The sequence below is a fragment of the Littorina saxatilis genome, linkage group LG6 (assembly GCF_037325665.1).
Source record: "Littorina saxatilis isolate snail1 linkage group LG6, US_GU_Lsax_2.0, whole genome shotgun sequence".
In the NCBI taxonomy this organism is placed as follows: domain Eukaryota; kingdom Metazoa; phylum Mollusca; class Gastropoda; order Littorinimorpha; family Littorinidae; genus Littorina; species Littorina saxatilis.
Genome location: NC_090250.1, coordinates 48,773,894 through 48,801,610, shown reverse-complemented (window position 1 = coordinate 48,801,610; position 27,717 = coordinate 48,773,894). Strand labels below are relative to the sequence as shown.

Sequence of the window (27,717 nt, the reverse complement as noted above, 5' to 3'; positions counted from 1 at the left end):
ATTACCATTTTTCCTGTTTTGAACAGAAAAAAAATGTACGTACAGCTGTCTGAGCAGTTCAGTAGGCTATACTCATGACATTGTGTGTGTGTGTGTGTGTATGTGTGTGTGTGTGTGTGTGTACTGCATAATATCTCCTTTATGATTGATAAGAGCAGAATGACAAGGGGAGAGAAAGGCAGTCTGCTCATTGCCTCCCCTTGCTCTTTCCTCGGGGATCTGTGCACAAACTTGCTCTGGTAAATGACAGGAATTTAATTCTTACCCAGCAACATGAGCAACAGTATATTCCCTCCCAGATAACCTGTAGACTGTACTCTGACATAACAAATGAATTCCAGGAAACAAGGACTTTCAACCAGACATGGGACTGCACATTTGAAACGTTTATTTATTTTATTTTATATATACAATTTTTTCTCGCTTGGTCATGGGTGTATGTTAATGCATGGCACATCCGCTGTGGCTGGTGGTCTAAAGTGGGTTGACGCACCGGCATTCACACAGAAAACAAACAAAAAGAAAACAACACACACACGAAAACACAAATACAACAACTCATGACTAAGGGCAAATTTGTAATCGGCCCTGTCTGGTCTTGAGTAAAGCAAAAAATAACAATAAATAATCCCTGGCCTAGACCAGAGCTCCTATCTTCTCATTCTGAGGGGAACTCAGTGTCACAACAACGCAAAGAAGTTCACAATGCTGTGTGTTCTACAAACAGGATGAAATTGATGTATTTTACCTTCTCTTTTTCCATAGATTCTTTCTTTCTTTATTTGGTGTTTAACGTCGTTTTCAACCACGAAGGTTATATCGCGACGGGGAAAGGGGGGAGATGGGATAGAGCCACTTGTCAATTGTTTCTTGTTCACAAAAGCACTAATCAAAAATTTGCTCCAGGGGCTTGCAACGTAGTACAATATATGACCTTACTGGGAGAATGCAAGTTTCCAGTACAAAGGACTTAACATTTCTTACATACTGCTTGACTAAAATCTTTACAAACATTGTCATTGACTATATTCTATACAAGAAACACTTAACAAGGGTAAAAGGAGAAACAGAATCCGTTAGTCGCCTCTTACGACATGCTGGGGAGCATCGGGTAAATTCTTCCCCCTAACCCGCGGGTTTTTTTCCATAGATTGTCGGTTATGAGTATGATCAAACCTGGTTACAAACCAAGTGTAATGAGATCCAAATTGAATGCACAATTTTGATAGATATTCATACCATGTCAGTAAGTACGTACACATTGTACTTACTTGTACCGTTACTTGAGTCTCATAGTTATACAGCGAATGTTAAGAACCTCAAAATACACTTGACCGCAGTACAGCATATTTCTTGTATAACACAACTCTTCAATTTCTCAGCCTGCTTCACAGGGAATATTTTTCTATCTTCATGACAGCAAGAGCCATTAATGAAAAAGAAATGGACACTCATTGGCTTGCTCACTCACATACACACAAACACAGTATGAAAGCATTAGCTGCTTATATCTACATACAAAATCTCACACAGCATTAGAACAACATATTTTTTGCAAAATGCCTTCAACTTATACGATTGGCTGTAACATTCTAAACTCCCTGACACTACTCATGTATGTACAAAGAAAAGACAGCAGCCACTGTCAAATGTTCACAAGACAGCATTTTCGTCCAGCAGACAACATAACCATGGAAACCAATTCACACAATGTCACTTTGTGTATGAACTATGCATAAAATGCTATCCAAAATTGCTGTACTGCAATATATGATTGTGTTACATTTAGATCCCCAGATCCCCAAAATTCAAGAAGACATAAGTTATAAAGAACTCACAAAGGTATGTAACGGGTCTCTGTCTGTCAAAATAAATTTGCTCTCTTTTTCCTGTTACACCACCAGTAATATATTGCCTGTACAAATTACATGTAGATAACACACAGACAATCAAGACAGTCACACAATATAGGCTTTATGTCAAACAAACATACTAATTGTCTTACATTGCCTTTCCTCTCATATGACTTAAACACACACTACACCAGAGACAAAATAGATTTTTTTTAAATATTGGTAAAACAAGATCAAACAACCAATAATTCAAGAGAAATGCAGGCAAAGAACACATAAAACCTGAACATCCATTCATGCACGCACAATCACATAAAAAGCATATTTTAAGCGAGTACAGACCAGTCTTGCTTCACTCAAACATCCTTGGGGAAGCTAAACTGATTTTGAAGAAAACTTCTGCTCCTTTAAACAAAGTTCGTCCAGTGTACACCGCCTTGTAAATCATCACAGATCTGTCCAGGCTTTTGCAAGTAATACAATTTCTTTATTTGGTGTTCAACGTCGTTTTCAACCACGAAGGTTATATCGCGACGGGGAAAGATGGGATAGAGCCACTTGTCAATTGTTTCTTGTTCACAAAAGCACTAATCAAAAATTTGCTCCAGGGGCTTGCAACGTAGTACAATATATGACCTCACTGGGAGAATGCAAGTTTCCAGTACAAAGGACTTAACATTTCTTACATACTGCTTGACTAAAATCTGTACAAACATTGACTATATTCTATACAAGAAACACTTAACAAGGGTAAAAGGAGAAACAGAATCCGTTAGTCGCCTCTTACGACATGCTGGGGAGCATCGGGTAAATTCTTCCCCCTAACCCGCGGGGGGAACAAGTAATACAAGCATGATCGACTCATACCAAAACATGAGGGGAAAAAAGTCTGGCTGTTGTCTGTTCAGAGCAGGAATCCCACTTGGCACAAGAAGCAGCCAGGCTGTTAATATATGGTATGTGTCCCAGTGGAAGGACTCTCTTATTTATTTATATGGGAGATTTATATAGCGCTTTACATATTAATTTCTGCCGTGTGAGATGGATTTGTTTTACACAATATATCACGCATTCACATCGGCCAGTAAATTAATCTCAAGCCATTACGGCGAATATTTACTTTTCAGGACCTATTATTCCAAGTCACATGGGTATTTGGTGGACAATTTTTTTATGTATGCCTATACATTTTTGCCAGGAAAGACCCTTTTGTCAATCGTGGGATCTTTAACGTGCACACCCCAATGTAGTGTACACGAAAAAGTAGCGTGCAGTATGACAAGAACAATTCTTTGCATGCTTGTGTGTGAATACTCAACTTATATCTTGTATCTTATATCTTGTATGTTATATCTTGTATCTTATATCTTGTAAAAGCCTGAACAGATCAGTGATGAGATACACAATCTTTTACATGGGACAGCAAGTATCTACTAGTACCAGTGAAGCAAACTTTGTGATGAAATAAATAAAGTCTGAACTTTATCTATAATTACAAAGATGAGTTCTACTACGTTAAGCTGCCATTAGAGAACGTTTGCAAACTTTTCTCAATCTACAAGTTACAGTGAAACTTCTGTCATTAGACCTTCCTTTCAGACTCCCTCTACTCTACAACATGGTTTTCTTGGACCTTCTTTCCATAAGCCTGTAAATATACCTCTACCTGAACTATTTTCCCCAGATTTTTTTTAGAGGTTGTACAATAAAGCAAGCACTGCATTTTTTTAATTATCCCCCCCCCCTCCCTTTCCTTTCTAAAAAAAACAAAATGAAATCATGCCTATTCAATCCAGCACATCTCAACTCATTCTTCAATGAAACACATGCACAGCTACATCTCAAGTCCTGACTCATTACAGTTAAACACAGCGCCCCCTGTATAAAAAATAAATGGACGTCTTGTATTGCACAAGCCTCAACATTCCACGCACCTTCCCTTCCCCTCCACTACCCTCAGCTCTGTATTGTCTCCATGAAAAAGTACACATTTCCTGAGTTCAAACGCTTACCTGCAATTTTGAACAACTTTTCTTCATATCATATTAGTCAAAACAGCTACAGCAACACAGCTAAATGATCAAATGTAACCCTCAGATGATCAACAAAACTCCCCCCAAATCACCCTTCATTTGCAAAAGCCGTTCAATTCCATTTGGATGCTTATAATTCAAAACAAAACACACAAAAAGCCTGCTAATGGGCACACTCGAAAGTACATTTTAAATGATGGGAAGAATTCTGATGTTCTTCTAAAGATTTCATTAATACAAGGACTGGAAATAATTTGCTTACAATTATATTCAACACAATAAGAAAAAAATACCAAGAAGAGATCTAAAGAAGAGTTTCAATCATAAACTCCTTTAAAATCTAATTGTAAAAACAAATCACAGAAAAGTAGCGTGCAGTATGACAAGTACCATCTTCCCTGCTTGTGTGTGAATACTCAACTTGCTTGCACAGACTGCTTTTCCCAACACACTAAAGTTATAGTCACACGCCACCATGCAATCATACAATCGGTCGCTCAAAAGGCGCCTGCCGATTTTTTCCACTTCCCAAACGTAGCCCCCACTCTGTGATTCAATCACGCAAGCGTGAAGTACCTGATCAAAGAAACCCTTCTCTTCTCTGTCACACATGTTGTACAGCTGGGCGCAAAGACCAGCTTGGAAATGGTTAATCTGGTGGTCAACAACTGCCGCTTGTGTTGTGATGCTATCGTAGCTCTGCTCACAAGATGGGCATCTGAATCGCTACAATGTTTTAGTAGGGTCCGTGTTAAGTAGTCAAATAAGAGAGTGTGACAGCGCGTTGCATGATGGTGTCGCAGTGTCTGACAACCCATAACTGTTGCCTCATCTTCTTTCTCACTGTCTGGATAGCTAGAATGATACTGCTAACAACTAATGCTTACGTATGTGCATTCTGTGCATTAACCTCTCTTTTTCTTCTTATCTAACCCTCTCAGACTCCTAAAGGGTTTAAAATATAGGAACCAATGAAACAAAGGTAATTCTTCCTAAATCTGTAGATGCACCCTTCTTAATCAATAACTTTACTCTGTAATAATAGAAGGCGTTCAGTTGTGTGATATGACTACCTTTACAGATAAGGATAAAGAAGAAATAACATTCAGAAAGTGTGGACCTTACAGCACATACTTCCTGTATCTGTTCTATTTTTGACAAGGGAATATGATTGTAGTCTCCCAGTCCCAGTTTTCTCCATGCTCACAAAATTGTACAGTGGTAAATGGAATATTAAGACCTTCCAACGACAGGATACCTCCCAATAAAGGTCACCTTCGGTTGTCCCTGTGTCTACAAACTTGACCAAAATATACCTGTCATAAAAGGATACCTGCAAAATTGGGTCACTTTTTACTGGCCAGAAGGGCATCCTTTCAGGACAGGTACTACATGTACTGCACTAGTACTCGTGCACTCTTCCTAACATAATGTGGATCTCTGTGTACCACTGCACCTCTTGTGCACTCGTCCTAACATAATGTGGATCTCTGTGTACCACTGCACCTCTTTTGCACTCGTCCTAACATGATGTGGATCTTGGAGAACCACTGCACCAGTTCTTATGTACACTTCCAAACATGGTGTGGATCGCTGTGCTGGTGCTTTGGGACACCAACCACATTTCCTGCAGGTGAAAGCACTCACAAAAACTTTCTTTGCTGAAAAAAACCCACCCTTTTCACCCTGATTGCGCATCCCCTCACACACCCCTCCCCATACAATGCTCACTGCATCTTCTGAACCCAAGACTGGATGAAGCCACGACTACAAATCTCAAACAGTAAGCCCGTGTGACCAGCCCCCCCCCCCCCCCCCTCCCCCATAACAATGTACAGTTTTTTCTTGTGAGGCCATGAACGGGGCGCAGTCACTACTAAAACCAGCGGTACCCTTTAAAGGAGCGACTGCACACGGCTACTCTACAGACACGCACGCTCATCAACAACACGATGATTTGCTCTTGGCGGCTCGACTCAAGTCCACAGTGTTGCCGTGCGTCGGCCTGACGTCTAGCTGCTCCTCCACCTCCTTCAAGCGCCGCACCGCCGCCAGGAAGGCAAGCTCCACGTTGGTAGAGTCTTTGGCACTAGTTTCAAAGTATGGCACGTTGCCGTTGGCCGCGCACCACTGTCGGGCGTCTTCGTTGCTCACCTGCCGCCCCTCTGTGTCGATCTTGTTGCCGATGACGACAAAGGGGAAGGCGACGCCGTCCTGGATGTCGGCGTAGTAGAGGAACTCCTTGCGCCACATGGACAGGTTGCGGAAGCTCTGAAGGTTGTCCACGGCAAAGGTCAGCAGGCAGCAGTCGGCCCCGCGATAGAATGGTGTCCGCAGGCTCTTGAACCGCTCCTGTCCTGCCGTGTCCCATATCTACAAACAGAAAGCAAATAATGAGAGTTAGACTGTTAGTGTTGAAATTACTGTGATCAAAACCTGCTGCCTGTGTAAAAGCTACACTTTGACGTCGACACATGTTTTGAAACAAATATTTATCCTACATACATGAGAGTCACTCGTGAAATAATAATCGTTCAAATCACACGTGTGTATATCATGTAATTTGTAAATGAGGTCATGTCAAGCAAGTCTGGCAGGGACCTGTTATTCCACTGCCTATGATGCCAAAGTCACCGAGACAAACGTCATTATAGAAAAAAAAATTGCGCTCGCTAATTACCCTCGATGAATATTTAGAACTAACACGTCACGCCACACTTTCAGAGTGACGTTTCTTTACTTTGACGTAATAGATTGCACGAGGCTTTAGAAGAGATCGAGGTTCCAAAACAAGCGTCTTCAATTTAGCTGCCTCGACTGCAGGACATTTTCAGTAAAATACACGTAAGTACAGTATGTAGGATAAACAGAATACTACATGGCTTGCTGTTTCGTACCAGGATGTGTGAAAGAGAAAGTGTATAGTATGCTTCCATTAACAAGCACACTTTTGAAATTTTTATTTGTATTTTGTTATACTTTTCCCTACATAATTTTGTTTTATTTGATTTTTTGTTTAAATGTTTTCATTCTTCATATTTGTTCTTTGTTTCATGTGTGTATTATAGTAGGGACTAGCTGTAAGAAAGGACCATATGGACCTAATGCTATCATCCCTCGGTAATAAAGTTTTCGAGTTCGAGTTCGAGTACCAGATTTACACTCGTTGCTTTTTCAAATAGTGAACAGCTAGCTTTCGCTCGCAGTTCAATATTTAAAAAAACAACTTGTGTAAATCTGGTACGACACAGCAAGCCATGTAGTATTCTATATTGATATATATATATATTCCCCTTCCACCCCCTCTCAGGGTTCAACACCCCCCCCCCCCCCCCTAATTTGTCCTGATATTTTGTGGTCTGAAATTGGGGTTACCACTGTATGTATCAGACAGACTCCTAGACATATAAGAAGCCGGAATATGTTATTCAGTATTCACAGGCAAGGCTAAGTTACATGTCACTGACACTAAGTGACAGGATTCTTTTGATCCTGATATAAACATGGCTAACGGTACTTCATCTGTGTTCAGTTTTACACATGCAGTTGAAACAATTACAACTAGCAAGATGTTTTTTTCAGTAATTGTCATTCAAAACAAGGATTTCAGACTCTCTTTAGCACTTCAAGTAGAATGACTAAAAATGTAGTAGACGAGGTTAGAGGAGTTGTGTCATTTTGTGATTTACAAGTTAAGACGTTACTTATAATATTCACACATACACACAAATGATGGAACATGAACCACAGCAGTACATTTTGTCAACAAATTATTTTCCTCAAAAGCAATGCTGTTCATCATCTCATTGTTTTTATGAAAATATAAAACTAGCTACAAGATGCAATGAATAAGAAAGCCCCACTGACCTGCATGGTGTACTGTTCATCATCGACCACCACGTCCTTGTTCAGAAACTCAACGCCGATCGTATGAAAGGACTGAGAGTCAAACTTGTTGCTGACGAATCGATTCATCAAAGATGACTTTCCCACTCCGCCATCTCCCAGTAAAACCGCTTTCAGCAGCTTGGACTTTCCCGACATCCTGATGAAGTTGTGTTCAGTCTTTCTCGGCCAGTCACAGCAACACAGACACTAACACTCTTGATTTTGTTGAGGAAATCCCCACAAACACAAAACGAAGTCAGCTGGAGCAGTTGTGTCCAAGAGGTCAGTAATTAATACTGTACTAACAGCTGGTCAGTGTGGTTGTGTGAACAGTTCATAATGTCCAGAGTCAAACTCGCTGTCTTTATCATGGAGCCACTCTCAGTCTCACACGCCTCTGCTCCTAAAACAGATAAAAAGAGTTAAATGACAAACTGAAATATATGTGAAATGATTGACATGACAAGACTGAATGCACCATGCATTTAAGACGCCAGTGTTTCAAGGGATATATATATATATATGAATGATAATTAACGTACTGTTTGAGTACAGTACACTCATTCTAACTAAGGACCTATGGGGAATGTACTTGCACTTGGCAGGTGTTTACTTGTTAAAGTTAAACTGTACACAAATACAATATAATAATAATATATCTTTTCCACCAAAGAACAGAAAATTAAGACCTGAAAAAAGCAGAATCAACAACTTAAGCAAAACGCTCCTCTTTAAAGTATTCCTTGTCAAAATGTGTTTCTGTGAATGTACTTCCAAAGTGCAACAAAAAGAATGCTTACTTGTTTAACTAGGTAAGGGCTATATTTATCCCAGTGTTCACTGTTATGCTTGCCTATAGATACTGCATTGACGGTCACACTGACACAGCTGCTGCTGACTCAACAACACTATATAGTATTTAGTAACCTGTACTCACATGTATGTGTAATCAGCAATCAATTTCCTACTCTAGTGAATGCATGAATAATTAAAGTTCACTTTACACACCTTGTCAATGTCATGTGATGCACTCGGTGTGATACTGATAGACAGCATGGCTGACACTGACACACTTGAAAGCTGACACTGCAGACTTTTTTCAAATTACAGACCCTTTGCTAACACATTCACATGTCGCTATAGCTCATACGCAACATGGATCATGACACTAGCATTTACACCTGTATAAATGTCGTTACATGTCTCGCATCTATAGTTGGATAACCTAAACCTGTAGTATCATAGTTCATTAGTTGCACCTTTAACCCGATGAGATGGAAAGTCAGTAACAGCCCTTCTTCCTCCCCCATCCTTTCAACTTGTCCTAGGTTCGCAAGCGTACACAAGCAGCGCCGGAGAACATTAAGTTAAGCATACACATTATCAGTGGAAGCACTCAACCAAAAAATTAGGACATTAAACAACTCTCTAACAGAACTTTCACCGTCACTTCTAGCGAAAGGGTCTGGGGGATCAACCCACAAATGCAATGATAGTGGCAAGTCTACAACGAATGTCAGCAAATCAACCAAATGATGAGGTACTGGCTAAACTGATGCACCACAAGATCCTCAATTTGATGGATTTTAGGTTATTACTCACCTTACTTTCGATGAAAATACCAATCGTTTGCTGTCATTTGCTCGATTCGTCAGGAACGGCGTCCATGATTGCTGCCTGACGTCAGTAAGGGTCATGTGACATGTCACGCGACCCCAAAGGGATCGCTTCCGGTAACTAAGGGCAACAACACACGCGCTCTGTTTCTTGATGGCTTCTCGTTCCTGTTTCAAAATGCTTTTATCAGAACAGTACAGATTCAATCTCAGTTTGGTTTCTGAAACTGTAAATTTCTGTTATAAAGAAGAAAATAACTTCTTCGAGAAAACAACTGCTGCCAAGGTGGAGACAGCTCAACAAAGACGCTGTTATGATGAGTCAGTGATTGCACAAGATTTTTCTTTCTGAATAAAAAGATATTTGTAAAGAACCTCTGGTTGAAGATTGCCGCAATCTTTTTCGGCATGGTCTGAACAGTTCAAATTATTTTAGACACCGTGGGTGTCGGTAACTGTAGGCACATATCATTTGTGTCAAGAGGGGAGGGGAGGGGAGGGGTGGGGGCGGGGCGGAGTAGAATTGAATCTCAGTGAACTTTCCAGGGGATATATAGGCCTACGTCTAAGTGGATTAAACTAGGTATCATTCGCTTGTGGTCTGCCGTTATTCAGCCCGACCGTAAAAGTGAGTTACAAACACTTCATTTTTGACTGTTTGGTCGGTATCCACCACAGTTACTCCCCATTTCCCAACTCTGCCCACCCCGTAAATATTTAGCCCCAATGCAGTGAGTCCCTTCGTCCACTTTCACTGTATTCCCGTATTCTTCTTCTTCTTCTTCTGCGTTCGTGGGCTGAAACTCCCACGTACACTTGTGTTTTTGCACGAGTGGAATTTTACGTGTATGACCGTTTTTACCCCGCCATTTAGGCAGCCATATGCCGCTTTCGGAGGATATTCCCGTATTCGACTCATGCCTCTAGTTCCGTACGAGTGCGAAAAAGTTAACTTATTCGACTTCCAGTGCGACTCGACACCCCGGCTCAACATTTTTCTTGTTAAAATATCAATGCTGATGCTTTGCAAGACGGGTCTTTTGAGCTCTTATCAGTTCCACAACGTTAAGTCTAAAAATTATCGGTTGCAGAATTAGAAGCCATAGTCAAACTCAATTATTTTATTTCGTACTCGTACACACACACACACACACACACACACACACACACACACACACACACACACACACACACACACACACACTGGCACACACACACGGTGCATGCATGCATGTTTGCACAGGCACGCATAAACTATTTTTTTTACACAGTTACACATGAAAAACACAGATAAGATTTTCTTTTATTGAAAACAAAAGGAATCAAATGCTTTGACAAAAACAGGTCAAGCTTCCTTAATTGTGGTCTTCGTTGAATGTTCCCCCTGCCGCTCCCCTCCCACCTCGGTCTCTGTCTCTCGGTCTCTGTCTCTCGGTCTCTGTCTCTCGCTCGCTCGCTCTCTCTCTCTCTCTCTCTCTCTCTCTCTCTCTCTCTCTCTCACACATAATACATTCAAAACCACCTTTCATTTTATTTAATGTTAAAATTGAGAAAAGTCACAGTGATGGAAGACTCCGTTTTAGATTTATTTTCATATCTGTCCATAGCATCAGTGTTTCATTGTATCAAAACTCTCTAAGTTTTGACAACACAATCATTTTGCTCAATCATGTATGTTCAGTAATCATCTACAACGGTACATATATAACACTTAGTATTCGCGTAAAGCCATTTTTGTGTACATATTCCTATGGTTTTTGTTTTCTGTCTCTTTTCTTCTCTTTTTATTTGTGAATGTCTGTGTATCATAATTATGTGATAAGAGTAGTTTCTCTCTGGGCTAGGGCTGGTTGAAAAAAAGCTCGTTTATAATGCTTATGCCACAACCCTCGTAAAATAAAATTTCATTTGATTAGATGTGATCTCTCTCTCTCTCTCTCTCTCTCTCTCTCTCTCTCTCTCTCTCTCTCTCTCTCTCTCTCTCTCTCTCTCTCTCTCTCTCTCTCTCTCATTCAAAAACACAATTCATCCTGTGTTGCAGATATCATACTTTCAGAAGCAAATATGCATCCAATTTAATGAAATTAATAAGCACATAATTCTTCTGATTGGTATGTTCCCTTCGGATATAGTTGCTCATTTTCTAATTATCATTTATTTTGGACAAATTTGTGATGATTTTTCTCAATGTCCTTTGTTTTGCTGAGCTATTGTATCGTTGCAAAATATGCTGAATTTTAAGTTTATATTGCTCTTTATTGCTTTGCACGTAGTCTTGAAAACATCATTTTGAATTACAATGGTTCAATATAATGTGCTTTATGTACATACACTTATGTCTTCTTTTTTCCCCAACAATGATGTATTTATGTAATGAGTCTTTAGTTGTAGTTGTAGTAGTAGATTAGGGTGAGGGTCAGATGCAAAAAAGGCATATCCATGCTTATTCTTGTTACCCCCGAAAAGTAAAGAATTTTTTTGTTTGTTTGTTCGTTCATGGGCTGAAACTCCCACGGCTTTTACGTGTATGACCGTTTTTACCCCGCCATTTAGGCCATACGCCGCTTTCGGAGGAAGCATGCTGGGTATTTTCGTGTTTCTATAACCCACCGAACTCTGACATGGATTACAGGATCTTTTTTGTGCGCACTTGGTCTTGTGCTTGCGTGTACACACGGGGGTGTTCGGACACCAAGGAGAGTCTGCACACAAAGTTGACTCTGAGAAATAAATCTCTCGCCGAACGTGGGGACGAACTCACGCTGACAGCGGCCAACTGGCCATTTTATATTACAAGATGGTATTTGGCAAATGTCCTCATTACTTAGCACAACTTTTGCCACCTTTAACTTCTGATGTTAACCCCTATCACCGAAGAAGACCATCAGAAAGAAGAGTTCCCACTTGCAAAACTGAATTATACCGTCGATCTTTTATACCATCTACCACTGTCCTTTGGAACAACTTGCCAGACAACATCAAAACAACTAACTCAATCAGCGAATTCAAACACTATCTAACTATTCCTGATTATAACGTACCTGCCTATTACTACTGTGGTAAACGATTGGAAGAGATTCATCACTGCAGAATGCGCCTAAACATGAGTAACTTGAACTCTGACCTGTGCAAACGCCACTTACAGGATAATCCGCAGTGCGCTTGCGGCTACCTGCACGAAACAGCTGACCATTACTTGATACATTGCCCTCTGTACGTAGACGCTCGCCTATCTACAATAAATGCACTACCTGTACATTACAGACATGTTGAAATATTGTTAATTGGTAGCGAAAACCTTTCTCTTCGCACCAACAAGCTTATTTTTGAAAGTGTCCAATCGTTTATCTGTAAATCTGGTCGTTTTTGGTAATTTGACTCAGTACGCATATCCATGCCATGTATTCTATATACATTTTTCAATTATATATTCAGCGAACTACTGCTTATTTGCCACTGGATTACAGTTTACAATGTACTATGTATATTCTTTTTGTATGCGCTAACCACCTTCATCTTTCATATGTACCTACCATTCTTTCGTCCCACCTCCACCCTCCCCCTCTTCCTCCTGCTAGCTTTCTCTTGTTCTTTTTGGTTTGCTTCAACTATGCTGTTTACTTAGATAGTTCCATTAGTTTATAAGTAATGTTTGTCCGACATCATATTTTTGTTAATTTGTAACTACGTAGGGCGCGTAATATAAGCGTTCGCTTGAGTTCGTGTCCCTATTGTTTATCGTTGTATTGTTGTACCATGTTTGATTTAATAAAACATTGTTTAAACCAACTGGATACAAATCCAGCGCGCTACCGACTGAGCTACATCCCCGCCCCGTAAAGAATTGTCATTGTCATTGTCTCTCGCTCTCCCCGCCATCTCTCTGAAAAATAATTCACATTCATATTCTGGTGCCCTTATGTGGAACTCGATTCCTGATATAATTGAAATGCAAGTCAGTGAAACATCATTCAAGGAACATTAATACATGCCAGGGCTCCCCACGGACGCCCCTCCTAGTGCGTCCCGGGACCCCCACTTTCAATTTTTAGAGGATCCATGGACCCCCACTGCAGAATTTCAGAGGGTCCTAAGAGTCCAAAAGCCGAAAGGTCCCAGTGGACTTACACAACATTAATGGTATCTACGGTACGCACGATAACGGAAATTTAGTGCGTCCCAGGACCCGCTCTTTTAAAGTCTAGTGCGTCCCGGGACCCCCTCTATACATTTCTAGTACGTGTTTTCGGCTTCTAGTGCGTATAGGACGCAGGGACGCGCGCAATGCCAATGGGGAGCCCTGCATGATGCTGATACTCTTGCAAAACGTGTAAGCACTACTACTATAGGGACTGGGTGGCCGAGTGGTAACGCACTTGCGCTCGGAATCGAGAGGTTGCGTGTTCGACCCTGGGTCAGGCCGCTATTTTCTCCCCCCTTTCCTAACCTAGGTGGTGGGTTCAAGTGCTAGTCTTTCGGATGAGACGAAAAACCGAGGTCCCTTCGTGTACACTACATTGGGGGTGCACGTTCAAGATCCCACGATTGACAAAAGGGTCTTTCCTGGCAAAATTGTATTGGCATAGCTAAAAATGTCCACCTAATACCCGTGTGACTTGGAATAATAGGCCGTGAAAAGTAGGATATGCGCCGAAATGGCTGCGATCAACTGGCCGATGTGAATGCGTGATGTATTGTGTAAAAAATTCCATCTCACACGGCATAAATAAATCCCTGCGCCTTAAATATGTGCGCGATATAAATTGCATAAAATAAAATGAATAAATCCCTGCGCTTAGAACTGTACCCACGGAATACGCCGGGCCGGGTGAAAAAAAGCACGTTTGCATTGCTTATTCTGTCACCCTCGAAAAATAAATTTTAGTTTCATTTTCAGTTTCAGTTTATCTCCCCCTCCCTCCCTTTCCCCCCTACCTCTCTTTCGCCCCCCCCCCCCCCCCCCCCCCCCCCCCCCCCCCCCCACCGAATACAGCCCGAAGTCGACTACGCGAAGACTTCACGAACACTCAGTGCTAAAGCTTCGTGCGGCCAGCTTCGCGGAGTATACTTCGCCTAGACAGGCTAGCTTAAACGCTGCCTCAGCCGCAGCACTTCCCTGCACTGTTTTCGTCCGTCGCTCTGCCTCGTGCTTTCAGGTCCCTCATCTCCCCGTCTACACGCCTGTGTCTGTCTATGGGCGAGGTGAGGGCATTGCGGGCCTCCATGAGAGAGAAGTGTCTGACCGCTGCCACGAACACCTCCTCCACGTTCAGCGCCTGCTTGGCACTCGTCTCGAAGTAAGGCACGTCCGCATTGGCCCCGCACCACGTCTGGACGTTGACGTCACTGACAGCGCGCGCTTTGGGCGTGACGTCAGCCTTGTTGCCGATGACGAGGAAAGGAAAGAGCGTGCCCGGTGGAACGCGCGCGTAGTGCAGGAACTCCTGGCGCCACATGGACAGGTTACAGAAGCTGGCCAGCTTGTCGAGGGCGAAGGTGAGCAGACAGATGTGGGTGCCTCGGTAGAAGTTCTCCCTCAGACTGCGGAACCGTTCCTGGCCTGCTGTGTCCACCACGCGCAGAACGTAGCGCTGACCGTCCACCCGTACCTGCCGGTATACACACACACAGACAGACACACACGCACACACACACACACACATACACACACACACATATATACGCACGCACACACACGCACGCACACACACACACACACACACACACACACACACAAACACACACAGCAATTCTCGTTTTACACGATTTGACAGGGAAATATCTTTCTAAGACTCTCCCATGTAATACTCGCCTTCATAAAGTCGTGATTTTCTCAGGTGGTTTTTTTTCTTCATAGTGTCTGTACATGTATTTTAGTTTTAGGCTTCCTCTCTTTCAAGGCATATTTTATTTTCCACAGATTGTTTTGAGGTCTTCAAATAGAAACACATGAACTACTGTATCACGTATCACGTAGAGAGGGGACCCTATGTTGGGCACCCTAACTTTAAACGTTTCTGGATCCACACGTTTCTTCCACATTGTAATGCAAAAGGAACAGGACGATTAAAAATTAACATGAGAACAATTAAGTCTCTGAAGATCATAAATCAAGTGCTCTGCCAAATGAGCTACCAGACCCCTTTCATTACAGGAAGAAATAATTAGTCACCTGTTTGTTATAGTATTTTTAAATGAGTATTTCGATTTAGTCCGCCATCGTGCAGCTTTCTACTGTTATGTTTTCAATACTGGATTGCTTAAAATCAGCACTATGCTTGATTGAGAAATCCTAAATGCCATAATTATATTGTTTATGTCACGATAAAAAATTGAACAAAGTCTTTGTGAACCCAATTAATCACCTCTTTCTCCATCTGCTCAATGGAGATGGTGGAGTCGACGCCGTCATCAAAGGTGCCCTCCACGAAGCGACGGAGGATAGAGGTCTTGCCCACCCCGCTGTCCCCCAGCAACACCACCCGCAGGTGTCGGCACGGCCCCGTCCCCCCATCCTCCCACTCCCGACGTTGCTGCTGTGGTTGTCTCCGGGACGTCCTCCCTGACATGACGCTGGTGCTGAAACACGAACAAAATATAAAAAAAGATTTGTCACCTTTTTGTGCAGAGTTCTTCTTCTTCTTCTTCTTCTTCTTCTTTGTTCATGGGCTGAAACTCCCACGTTCACTCATGTTTTTAATACTTTCTACCCCACCTATGTTGACCAAGGTTCTTTTTAGCCGAGACCAACTGTGCTGCAGCAGGTCACTCATAATTGTAGTAACGGTGTAGAAACTGTGTATCAACACGCTGGAATGCACTAGGCGTTAGATGGACGTTACAGGAAGTGACTGAAGCTGACAGTCTAAGCGGATATATCTGTACCTTTTCAAATAGAGCCATATGAGTGGGTACGGATATATCCGTACCTTGGAGACAATGAGTTAAACGAGTGGGTTTTTACGTGAATGGACGTTTTTACCCCGCCATTCAGGCAGCCATACGCCGCTTTCGTATGAAGTATGCTGGGTATTTTCGTGTTTCCATAATCCACAGAGCTGAAATCTGCTGAATTAAATTTGTAACGACACTTATGGCAATAGACGATTTTCGGAAATAACTCCGTCGGGTTTGTATGGGTTGTGGACGAGTGACCTTTTCTTGCAAAACCTCGTACACACATCGGAGGGGCCGATCACTAGCGACGGGTGTGAAGGAAACACGCACGAGTCCTCTCTGCAAAGGAAGCACTGATCCGCCATAATATTTTCTTTTGGGTATGTGTTCCATTGGACAGATGCCGGCTCTTCAGTGTCCCATGTAAAATCCTGGACGAATCTGTAATGGTGTACATTGTCCTTTTATACGGGTCACGTGATACCTATAGAACAACAATCTTTTATCCGAAAAGTGTGCCACATAGCCAAGTGGATGCCGGCCTTTAATGACAGAGAAAGTTTGAATGAATTGACACGGGAATGAATGTTTTAGTTGAGGTACAAAAATGGGTGCAATAATTTGTTGGCAGAGTTTAGTTACGCTTATTTTGTCCTACCTAACCCCCTCTTACTTTTACGGAGGCGAGTTTGAGCTGTTCGCCTCAACCTCCGTTTGGAGCTAGCGTGAGAAAAAAACACTTCTATCAATGCGTCAAGCCGTGGGGGCCGTGTGGTAATACTACACGCATGACTAGTCGGGACACATGGGGGTGGCGGTTTATCCAGGTACGGATCCTATTTTCAGTTTCACATTCAAACTCGCCTTGAAAATCACCGTTAGTTACTGAACATGTTTAACCTTTTCTAATTCTAACAGAACCATTAGACCCACAGTGCCACACGTGCGTTGTCCGCTGCTGCAGTAAAAAAATGGCTGCAAAAGTGTTAGTGGTGTCCACACTTGAACTAGTGAACTGAATAGAAAACAGGCTTTGTTTCTCACAGGAAAACTTCAGTCAGTTGGACAAAGCGATCATTGAAAGACTAAAACAGCGAGGATAATTTGAAGGAATTACAACGTGCGCTTTTCCCTGCGATGTGTGCCCAAAGGATAAAACATAGGCACATGACTGTAGTATGGATAGAAAATATGTATGGTCTGTAGCGCGCTCTCTCACACACAAACACACACAAACACGCGCGCGCACAGTGACACACACACTGACACACACACACACAAAAGCCGCACACACACACACAAAAAAACACACACACACATGCACCGGCATATCCTTGACCAACTGAGAATACTGGTCCATCAGAACTGATTTCACTGATTCAGTTCAGAGAATTAGTAAATTTGCATACTAGTTTTTTCTTTTTTGGATCTGTACCGATGTTTACAGAGTGTGTGGGGTCCCGGAAAGTTTGCCACTAGCTAGAGCGATAAAGCCTGATTTAAAGTTAATCAGTGGTGACATGAACACGCACAGAACTGTCAAACAGAAAACACACAGATACCATGTTTGCCACTTGTTTATTTATTGATTACAATTTTGGAGAAAAGAAAAAAGAAAAAAAGAACTGTCAGTATCAGCATGTATTGATAGGAGTGTTCGTGATTATGCAGACGGAAAGGGGATTTTGACAGACAGTCCTGGACCCCAGACACAATGTTTCCACTTGACATGTGTGCATGCCCGCTCACTGTACTTTACACTGACGTGACACGCTGTGACACTGAGTCTGCACACATTCGCATACTCTAACGATTATGCACATGAGTGAAACTGCACCGGGCAGAAGGACCACCCAGACACAAAGACTGACACACGCGCAGACACACAGACAGACACTGACTGAGACAGACGGACAGGCAGACAGCCACACTGACACGGCCGGGACGCACAGTCATATAAACACACAACCAAACGGCACACCCACACACTGCCACGCACATTGTTTTATACTAGTACATCACACACACACACACACACGGACACACACACACACGCACTGTAAAGCACGTACGCACGCGCACGCACACACACACACACACACACTCATACTCACACTCTGTATTCATCTCACTGTCTGTCTCTCACTCACTTTCTGTACACACAAGAAAAACCCCGCTGAACGTACCTGAGTGTTACCTGGGCGGGGTTTCCCCACTGGCTCACCGCTGGTAATCCCTGGCCAGGATATATCCTCCCGCATATCACTTTGAAAGAACAGAAGTCAAACCTGCCCTGACAAGGAAAAATATCACAACTCCAGCTTCAAACTGAAGTCAGTTGACAACTTCACTGTAGGCTATAACCAAATATTGAACTTCTTTGCTGCGACACCAAGTTCCAGAACTCCCAATTATATATGTTACAACGATGAGACTAGACATGCAATTCAGTACCTCTGTTATGTGACAGGAGACATCCCCAACTGTGGTTTTGCCAACTGTGTGTGTGTGTTCGCACAGCCGAACAACGTTGGCGCGTCTGCTTTCAGTTTCTCAACTGGCACTTGCGCAATTTATTTCCGGGTTTCCCGAACCGTGCAGTCGGTGAAGCGTCAAAGTGCACATATGTTGACTGCTGTCTGGTTGTTCATTGCTTTGCTGCGAAGAATATAATGCGGGCGGGAACACACACACACACACAAACACACATTCACACATTCTCTTTCTTACTTTATATATATATATAAACAAAAACAAAACAGGGGTGCTTCAATGTATGACCTGTCAACAAAAACAAAAAAATGCTTTTCATACTTCATTGCATTTCCTACATTCTTGAGGCTTCCGCAAAACGAATGTCAATTTCATATCAAACAGAATCTCCACGAACGAAGAAGCGAGATATCAGCTTTAATAATAATTAATAATAATGCATGATATTTATAAAGCGCATGTATCCAGGGTTTAACCCTGCTTGAAGTGCTGTACAATCATTGGAAAATACAACAACATAACACTATTTCAAGTGCAATCACACACATATTAATGAATAACACAATGCACGATAAAACATTATCACACGCGCGGACACACATAAAACGCACTATAAAATAAACATTGCACAATAACACATGATCACAAACACACGCATTCACGCGCGCGCGCAACACACATAGATCTACGTGAAAAACTATGTACAGTACATGGTGCACAAATGAGCATCACGAACAGACCAGGCTTGAAAGAGTAATTTATGATAAATGTTTGCGGAAAAGGTGTGTTTTTAGTTTTGTTTTGAACTGTGACAGGGAAGGGCAACTGCGGAGGTCAGCGGGCAGTGAATTCCAAACAGAAGGAGCTTGATACTTGGCGGATTTCTTTCCGTAACTTTCCAGTTTCAGGGCCGGACCAAATGAGTTGTAAGGGGGGGGGGGTCCTCCTTTTTTGGGGGGGGGGGCAAATCAGCGAAGTGGCGAAGCCACAAGCGCGCGTCTGCTAACTAGGGGGGTCCGGGGGCATGCTCCCCCGGAAAATTTTTGAAAAACGGTTAAAATCTGTGCAATCTGGTGCATTCTGGGCCTTGTTTTGAGGGTTAAGAGCAGCATTGTTTTGGTGGGGGGTACCTTTTTCTCATCGGATTTCACATTGAATAAAATTTGTTAGAGACACACACAAAATTTATTTAAAAAAAAACAAAAAAAACAACAACATTCAAAGCAAGGTACATGCTTTTTCCGGGGGTGGGGTTCCGGAACCCCTGGAACCCCCCCCCCCCCCCCCTGGGTCCGGCCCTGCAGTTGAAATGTTGGTACCTTGAGCTTTTCAGAGCTGGACCTGAGAGGGTTCATACATGTTCAGTACCGAGGATAGGTATGGGGAAAGGGTGTTCTGAAAGTGCCTAAAAGACAGACATGCAATGTTGTACTCTACCTTGGATACAACGGGAAGTCAATGGAGCTTTATGAGAAGAGGTGTGGCGCGATGTGTTTTGCGCTTACGAAGCACAACTCTAGCAGCACAGTTCTGAACCTTTTGGAGGCGGCTGAGGAGGGTTGAGGGGACACCAGAAAGAACAGAGTTGCAATAATCAAGCCTAGACAGGACAAGAGAGGAAACTAACTGAGTAGTAGAAGTAACTGAGAGGAGTGGGCGAATGATATTGATCTTGCGTAGGTGGAGATAGCAGGACCGACAGAGATGGAAAATTTCTTTGCTTTACCTGGCTAAACGACTTTTGAAGCCTGTCAGTGATGTTTACCTTCTTTGACAAAAGTGGTGCCAGTGTGTAATCTACATCCACTTATATACTTACAAGCATTTTGAAACATAATTCTTTCGCGTGTAAACTATCATGCATACAATCACAGATGTCTATGGGCTTGGGCATGGAATAAAAACAACCTTCCACACACAGATGTCTATGGGCTTGGGCATGGAATAAAAGCAATCTTCCACACACAGATGTCTATGGGCTTGAGCATGGAATAAAAGCAACCTTCCACACACAGATGTCTATGGGCTTGAGCATGGAATAAAAGCAACCTTCCACACACAGATGTCTATGGGCTTGGGCATGGAATAAAAGCAACCTTCCACACACATATGTCTATGGGCTTGAGCATGGAATAAAAGCAACCTTCCACACACAGATGTCTATGGGCTTGAGCATGGAATAAAAGCAACCTTCCACACACAGATGCTTGGGCAAGGAATAAAAGCAACCTTCCACACACAGATGTCTATGGGCAAAAGCAACCTTCCACACACAGATGTCTATGGGCTTGAGCATGGAATAAGAGCAACCTTCCACACACAGATGTCTGAGGGCTTGAGCATGGAATAAAAGCAACCTTCCACACACAGATGTCTATGGGCTTGGGCATGGAATAAAAGCAACCTTCCACACACAGATGTCTAAGGGCTTGAGCATGGAATAAGAGCAACCTTCCACACACAGATGTCTATGGGCTTGAGCATGGAATAAAAGCAACCTTCCACACACAGATGTCTATGGGCTTGAGCATGGAATAAAAGCAACCTTCCACACACAGATGTCTATGGGCTTGGGCAAGGAATAAAAGCAACCTTCCACACACAGATGTCTAAGGGCTTGAGCATGGAATAAGAGCAACCTTCCACACACAGATGTCTAAGGGCTTGGGCATGGAATAAAAGCAACCTTCCACACACAGATGTCTATGGGCTTGAGCATGGAATAAAAGCAATCTTCCACACACAGATGTCTATATGGGCTTGAGCATGGAATAAAAGCAACCTTCCACACACAGATGTCTATGGGCTTGAGCATGGAATAAGAGCAACCTTCCACACACAGATGTCTATGGGCTTGAGCATGGAATAAAAACAACCTTCCACACACAGATGTCTATGGGCTTGAGCATGGAATAAAAGCAACCTTCCACACACAGATGTCTATGGCCTTGAGCATGGAATAAAAGCAACCTTCCACACACAGATGTCTATGGGCTTGAGCATGGAATAAAAGCAACCTTCCACACACAGATGTCTATGGGCTTGAGCATGGAATAAAAGCAACCTTCCACACACAGATGTCTATGGGCTTGAGCATGGAATAAAAGCAACCTTCCACACACAGATGTCTATGGACTTGAGCATGGAATAAGAGCAACCTTCCACACACAGATGTGAGAGGGTGGAGTGGAAGGGGTGCACAGATCAGGAAGCATTCAATAGATACGCCAGGTCAGGGGTTACAATAACGTGACTTTTACAGGGCCAGATCCAGGGGGGTTTCCTATATATATATATACATATATATATTCCACACAAAAACTCATGACAAAATTGTAATACTCCCAGAATGCGCCAGATTGCACATATTTTAAATCTAGATTTCAAAAGTTTTCCTCAACTAATGTACCCCAACCACAATTCTCGTGTTGTATGTAATTTATCGGGGAGCAGGGGCGGACCTAGGGGGGGGTTCCTGGGTGCCCGGAACCCCCCCCCCCCCCCTATCCGGTTTTTTTTGTGGTTTTTTTTTGTAAAAAAATAAAGCGCTTGTGCTTTCCTTCCTTCCAAATGCAACATGCTTGAAACTGACGAGAAACTCAAAGGCTAACCCCCCCTCCGAATTATTTTTGAAATGATTAGTTATACTGAAATAGTAGTTCATATATAATAGCACATTGCCTTCTCAAAGTCAAAGGTGCACATATTTGTACACGCATATTTACTGAATAGATACCTTGTTATCTTCCAGGAGAGGCCTCCGATTGACCTAAAAAAATAAAATTCCTTCAGCATCTGGGGGGCTTCACCCCCCAGACCCCCCACCAGGGCTTTGCCACTGGACCCCACCGGGGCCTGAGCGGCCCCTGGACCCCTGCTCCAATTTGGAACCCCCCCCCCCCCCTTATTCACAACTAGGTCCGCCCCTGGGGAGACTGGTGCTAAGTTTACACGGGAAGAATGGTGTTTTGAACCCTTCACGTTTTCTATTACCGTTGTTGTTGCCTTGACATATGCGAAAACCGTTTCTGTTCTGAGCCGATACAGTCCTGTTCCATGTGTCGTATGCTACTTTGGACAAAGTTTATCGAATCAATCGACTGTCAAATGCTAGTCTAGCTCGACATATGTCGGAATAATACTGACTCGTGCTTTTCTGTTAAACACAAGGCATTTAAGGCTGAACCATCTTTAAGCTCATGCCACCATAAAATGGACGATGAGAAGAACCTTCTCAAATCCAAAGAAGGGTCACAGGCGCATGAATACAGTTTTAAGCGCATTGCCATTAGCCAATCAACTGTGTCATAATTATCAGTCATGTGACACCAGTAATTACTGACAATTATTATTATCATTATCATTATTATTATTATTATTATTATTATTATTATTATTATTATTATTATTCGCCGCCTGCCTGTCCAAGCCATGCTGGCCTTACTGTCCTCTGTTACCAGGGTGACAAAGGCAACTCCTCAATGCAAAATGGCTGTGGCCCTGCATGTCTCAACCCGCAGGTGTTCGGCGTTCGAAGCTCGCAAACCTAATGCTGCATGGATCTGAACTGACTCCAGGATCTCCATAAAAAATAAACCCAAGACATGCTGTGCTGACAAGACTCAGTCTGACTTGTAACTTAAATTGTATCTTGTAGTGTCCCGGAAAAAAAGGATTTTCGCTTTCAGAGCAGTCCAATCAACCTGATAAGATTCCGGAATGTTGATCTTGTGCGCGCACATCTTCGTTTCTTCTTCTTCTTTTTCGTTCATGGGCTAAAACTCCCACGTTCACTCATGTTTTTGCACGGGTGGGTTTTTTACATGTAGGACAGTTTTACCCCGCCATTCAGGCAGCCATACGCCGCTTTCGGGGGAGGCATGCTGGGTATTTTTGTGTTTCCACAACCCACCGAACTCTAACATGGATTACAGGACCTTTTCCGTGCGCACTTGGTCTTGTGCTTGCGTGTACACACGAAGGGGGATAAGGCACTAGCAGGTCTGCAACATAAGTTGACCTGGGAGATCGGAAAAATCTCCACCCTCAACCCACCAGGCGGCCGCGGCCGGGATTTGAACTCCCGACCTCCCGATTAGGAGGCCGATGTCTTATCCACTAGGCCACTGCGCCCGTCTACATCTTCGTTTTATGGATCAGGCCGTAAGAGCTTGGCCCAGCCTGCTCCAGAACAAGTGCTTGTCATCCTCATCCTCGGGAAACTCGATGTAACTCGTGGCCTGCAAGTTAGCCAACATGTCACGTGGCAGCTCGTGGGCTGGCACGTGCTGGTAGAGTAGGAAGAGCAGTACGTCACGTCCGGTGTGCACGCTTTCCATCAGCGCCATCTGCAGTTCGTAGTGACACCAGTCCGAGTCCAGCAGAGCGCGACTCACGACCACCAGAGTGCGCCGGCTTCGCTGAACGCTGTCCACGATGTTGGAGGCGATGTACTGACCTGGAAGGGAGAAAGCAGATGTTAGTAGATAACCTCTACTTCTCTATCGAAATGTGCCAAAGCCTACTACTTTTTAATGAAGTTTCACCTATCCAACATTATTACTGGCCTTAGTTTTATACATAGTAGCTGCCATAACACAAAAGAAGACAAAAGAACACACATCAAACCGGTACATGTATTTCTTTTTGGCTCACGTAAGTGTAGCCTATGCGATCGTAACTTTGTCTGTCTGTGCGTGCGTTTGTGCGTGCGTGTGTGCGTGTGTGTGTATGTCTGTGGTAGAAACTTTAACATTTCCGAGTCTATGGATTACGTCAGTCTCGGTCAAAAGTGTTCGACGTGTGTGATAGAAACTATTTGAAGACGTCACATTATGACGTAAGAGGGTAAGACGTCACGCAAAGGAATTACTGAAAGTCTCGGTCATTGTTATTGTGAGCGGGCCGAGACACCTTGGCAGATCCAGGGTCTCGCTTTCTTGCATAGTTTCACCTATGCTTACTGTGTGTGTGTGTGTGTGTGTGTGTGTGTGTGTGTGTGTGTGTGTGTGTGTGTGTGTGTGTGTGTGTGTGTGTGTGTGTGTGTGTGTGTGTATGTGTGACGGAGTGATTGAGTTTGTGTTACTGTTTGTCGATTTCTTACGTGAGCCTTGAAGGCTTCGCCTCTTGTTTTACATCTTCGAATCCTGGCTCTCACAGAACCGACTAGTGTGATGTAGATAAGATAGTCCTATTCATATGTAACACGCAGTGATGTCGCTGATGAATGTGAGACTCTGCGAACTGTGCCAAACTCATGTTTATATGATAATGAGTGGAGAGGGGGTCGGGGGGGGGGTAAGAATACAGGTAAACTTCCATACTGTACAAAAACACTAGAACAAGAAGGGCAAAGCCCATACGACTCACATGCTTTACACATTTTTCCTACCAAAATACATGTGACCTTGAGGTCAAGGTCATCCAAGGTCATGCAACACAAAGCTGTTAATTCAAGACATAGGAAGTACAATGGTGATTATTGGCTCTTTCTACCATGAGATATGGTCACTTTTAGTGGTTCACTACCTTATTTTGGTCACATTTCATAAGGGTCAAAGTGACCTTGACCTTGATCATATGTGACCAAATGTGTCTCATGATGAAAGCATAACATGTGCCCCACATAATTTTTAAGCTTGAAACAGTTATCTTCCATAGTTCAGGGTCAAGGTCACTTCAAAACATGTATACAATCCAACTTTGAAGAGCTCCTGTAAACCAAACTGGTATCAAAAGATGGGGCTCACTTTGCCCTATATATCATATATAGGTGAGGTATTGAATCTCAAAACCTTCAGAGAAAATGGGAAAAATGGGAAAAATAGCTGGTTTTTAGGCAACATTTATGGCCCCTGCGACCTTGACCTTGAAGCAAGGTCAAGATGCTATGTATGTTTTTTGGGGCCTTATCATCATACACCATCTTGCCAAATTTGGTACTGATAGACTGAATAGTGTCCAAGAAATATCCAACGTTAAAGTTTTCCGGACGGCCGGCCGGCCGGACGGCCGGACGGACGGACGGACGGACGGACGGACGGACGGACGACTCGGGTGAGTACATAGACTCACTTTTGCTTCGCATGTGAGTCAAAAAGGTAAGCTGTAAAAGTAATGAATACGATGGACTCAACCATGTCACTGTCTTATGCAAAAACATCAAGACTCTGGCCAGGTTTTGTCCTGGGATAAGACGATCCCTACATTTCAACACATATCAATAACAACACCCTGGCTGTTTGCTGTGGTGAGCTGGATAGTTTGTACAGAATTAATTTCTTAAAACGAAAACCACGAAACTAATACGAAGAAATGCCCACTGTGCAAAGATAGCACCTCGGAGTTTCTAAGATGAGGGATGGTATAACACCAGGTAAAAACCTTTCTAAGATAGCACCTCGGGGTTCCTAAGATGAGGGATGGTATAACACCAGGTAAAAACCTTTCTAAGATAGCACCTCGGGGTTCCTAAGATGAGGGATGGTATAACACCAGGTAAAAACCTTTCTAAGATAGCACCTCGGGGTTCCTGAGATGAGGGATGGTATAACACCAGGTAAAAACCTTTCCAGGGCTGAGATGGTGAGCCGTTCTGTTTTCACGAGAAGGAGTTTGCCTTTAATGCGGGTATCCTACCCCCTTCCACCTACCCGGCATGAAGTCCCTGGTGTGGATGCACAGTTGCAGGCCCTGCTCGTCCTCCAGGCGGGACTTGAGTTCCCCCATGACGAAGTCCTGGTCCTCTGTGGCGAACGACACAAAAGCGTCGTAACGGAACTGCTGCTGACGCTGTTGCTGCTGTTGCCTGCTGCGCTTCAGACCCAGACGTGACGCGTAATACAGGTATCGCAACTTCCACCGGAAGCGGTACGCCAGCGCCCCCAACAGCAACGTCCCCACCACGACGCAACACGCTGACGCCCCCACGAAGGCTCCAGCGAAGTTAGTGCAGGTGTACTCCAGCTCCTTGATTGTGTCAAAGATGTTCTCCATGGCTTTGAGCGAGCCGTCGCGCCGCTGACACCAGTAGTAGCTGTCGCTGCCAAAGTTCACCATGGACTCGCGCGCCCACTCAAGGAAGTCGATGTTCTGGCAAATGCAGGAAATAGGGTTGAAGGTCATGTTAATGGTCACGTTGTAAGTCTTCGCCACGTGGTCCAGGTGGTCGCGGGTGTTCTTTGGGATGGTGCGCAGCTGGTTCCTGGACAGGTCCAGGTGTTGAATTTTTGCCATGTGAGAAAGGTCCAAGAAGAACGACCCAAAGCCGTTCACCGACAGGTACAACTCCTGCAGGTTCACCAACTGAAGCAGTGTTTTGTTATGCAGGTGACCCAGGTCGTTGACGGAGAGGTCGAGCACCCTGAGGTTCTTGAGCCCGCTCAGGATCTGTCCCTTGTCGTGCCAAAAGACCTCCCTCAGGTGGTTGGCGCTGACGTTGAGGACCCGCAGGGCCGGGAAGCTGGAGAAGAAGTCGCGGCTGATGTGACCGATCAGACTGTTCACAAGGTGCAGTTCTTCTACGTGCTGGAAGCCGCACAGCGGGCCTATCAACTCAGGGAAGTGGTTTTCGCTCAGGTCGATTTTCTTCAGGCTGTTCGTGGCGTTTACCTTCACCTTCTTAAGCTTGTACACGAGGCCGAAATCTCTGGCCGAGAAAGTTTCTAGCTTAGGTGGCACGCTGAACTGTTTTCCTTCACACTCAGCAGGTGCATTTGTGGCGGAACTACTGTGCGCAACTTGCTTCGCGTTCTGCCTTAAGACAGCTTTTCCGCGGAGTGTATTGTGTCGCTGTGGGCTGTCACTGGAGTCGTCATCACCAGGAGGTCTGAGGGGTGGCGTCCAGTAACCGTCCAAGCCATTCATGTCCAGCACCTCGAGGCTTTCAAGACAGGCCAGGTCGTTCACGTAGGCAGCCAGCTCAAAGAGATTGCCGTC

The 27,717-nt window shown here is 43.7% G+C and overlaps 3 protein-coding genes across 4 annotated transcripts in view; all 3 read right to left on the bottom strand.

The window, feature by feature from the left end:
• Positions 1-371: 371 nt before the first annotated feature.
• LOC138969418 (ras-related protein Rab-9B-like) lies at positions 372-9,472 on the bottom strand. 2 transcript variants are annotated; one of them, XR_011456453.1, is made up of 4 exons: positions 9,377-9,472; positions 7,754-8,177; positions 5,393-6,259; positions 372-5,342 (listed from the first exon to the last, which is right to left on the bottom strand). XR_011456453.1 is itself a non-coding variant. In XM_070342213.1 (3 exons), exons 2-3 carry the CDS (start codon positions 7,928-7,930, stop codon positions 5,828-5,830), a joined length of 609 nt encoding a protein of 202 aa, XP_070198314.1. In that variant the 5' UTR covers positions 7,931-8,177; positions 9,377-9,472; the 3' UTR covers positions 372-5,827. The 2 variants fall into 2 exon arrangements, 1 of the variants encoding a protein (XP_070198314.1); XM_070342213.1 differs by having other exon boundaries at positions 372-6,259.
• Positions 9,473-14,379: 4,907 nt separating this feature from the next.
• LOC138969411 (ras-related protein Rab-9A-like) lies at positions 14,380-19,711 on the bottom strand. Its single transcript, XM_070342205.1, has 3 exons — positions 18,474-19,711; positions 15,756-15,969; positions 14,380-14,999 (listed from the first exon to the last, which is right to left on the bottom strand). Exons 2-3 carry the CDS (start codon positions 15,957-15,959, stop codon positions 14,490-14,492), a joined length of 714 nt encoding a protein of 237 aa, XP_070198306.1. The 5' UTR covers positions 15,960-15,969; positions 18,474-19,711; the 3' UTR covers positions 14,380-14,489.
• A 2,983-nt stretch (positions 19,712-22,694) lies between these two features.
• Positions 22,695-27,717, bottom strand: part of LOC138969410 (toll-like receptor 4) — a 6,277-nt gene continuing 1,254 nt past the window's right edge. The window contains exons 1-2 of the mRNA XM_070342204.1: positions 26,433-27,717; positions 22,695-24,238 (exon numbers count right to left, since the gene is read on the bottom strand). The exon at positions 26,433-27,717 is cut by the window's right edge and continues 1,254 nt beyond it. Of these exons, the coding sequence (XP_070198305.1) occupies positions 23,937-24,238; positions 26,433-27,717 (1,587 nt within the window). The 3' untranslated portion in view covers positions 22,695-23,936. The remainder of the gene's footprint in view (positions 24,239-26,432) is intronic.

What these genes read in the sequence shown, in the direction of transcription:
- LOC138969418 (XM_070342213.1), bottom strand. Translation starts at nt 7,930, where the DNA reads ATGTCGGGAAAGTCCAAGCTGCTGAAAGCGGTTTTACTGGGAGATGGC. An exon ending in ATGAACAGTACACCATGCAG is followed by an intron (nt 6,260 to 7,753) that starts GTCAGTGGGGCT and finishes TTCTGTTTGTAG; the next exon opens with ATATGGGACACGGCAGGACA.
- LOC138969411 (XM_070342205.1), bottom strand. Translation starts at nt 15,959, where the DNA reads ATGTCAGGGAGGACGTCCCGGAGACAACCACAGCAGCAACGTCGGGAG. An exon ending in TTGAGCAGATGGAGAAAGAG is followed by an intron (nt 15,000 to 15,755) that starts GTGATTAATTGG and finishes GTATACCGGCAG; the next exon opens with GTACGGGTGGACGGTCAGCG.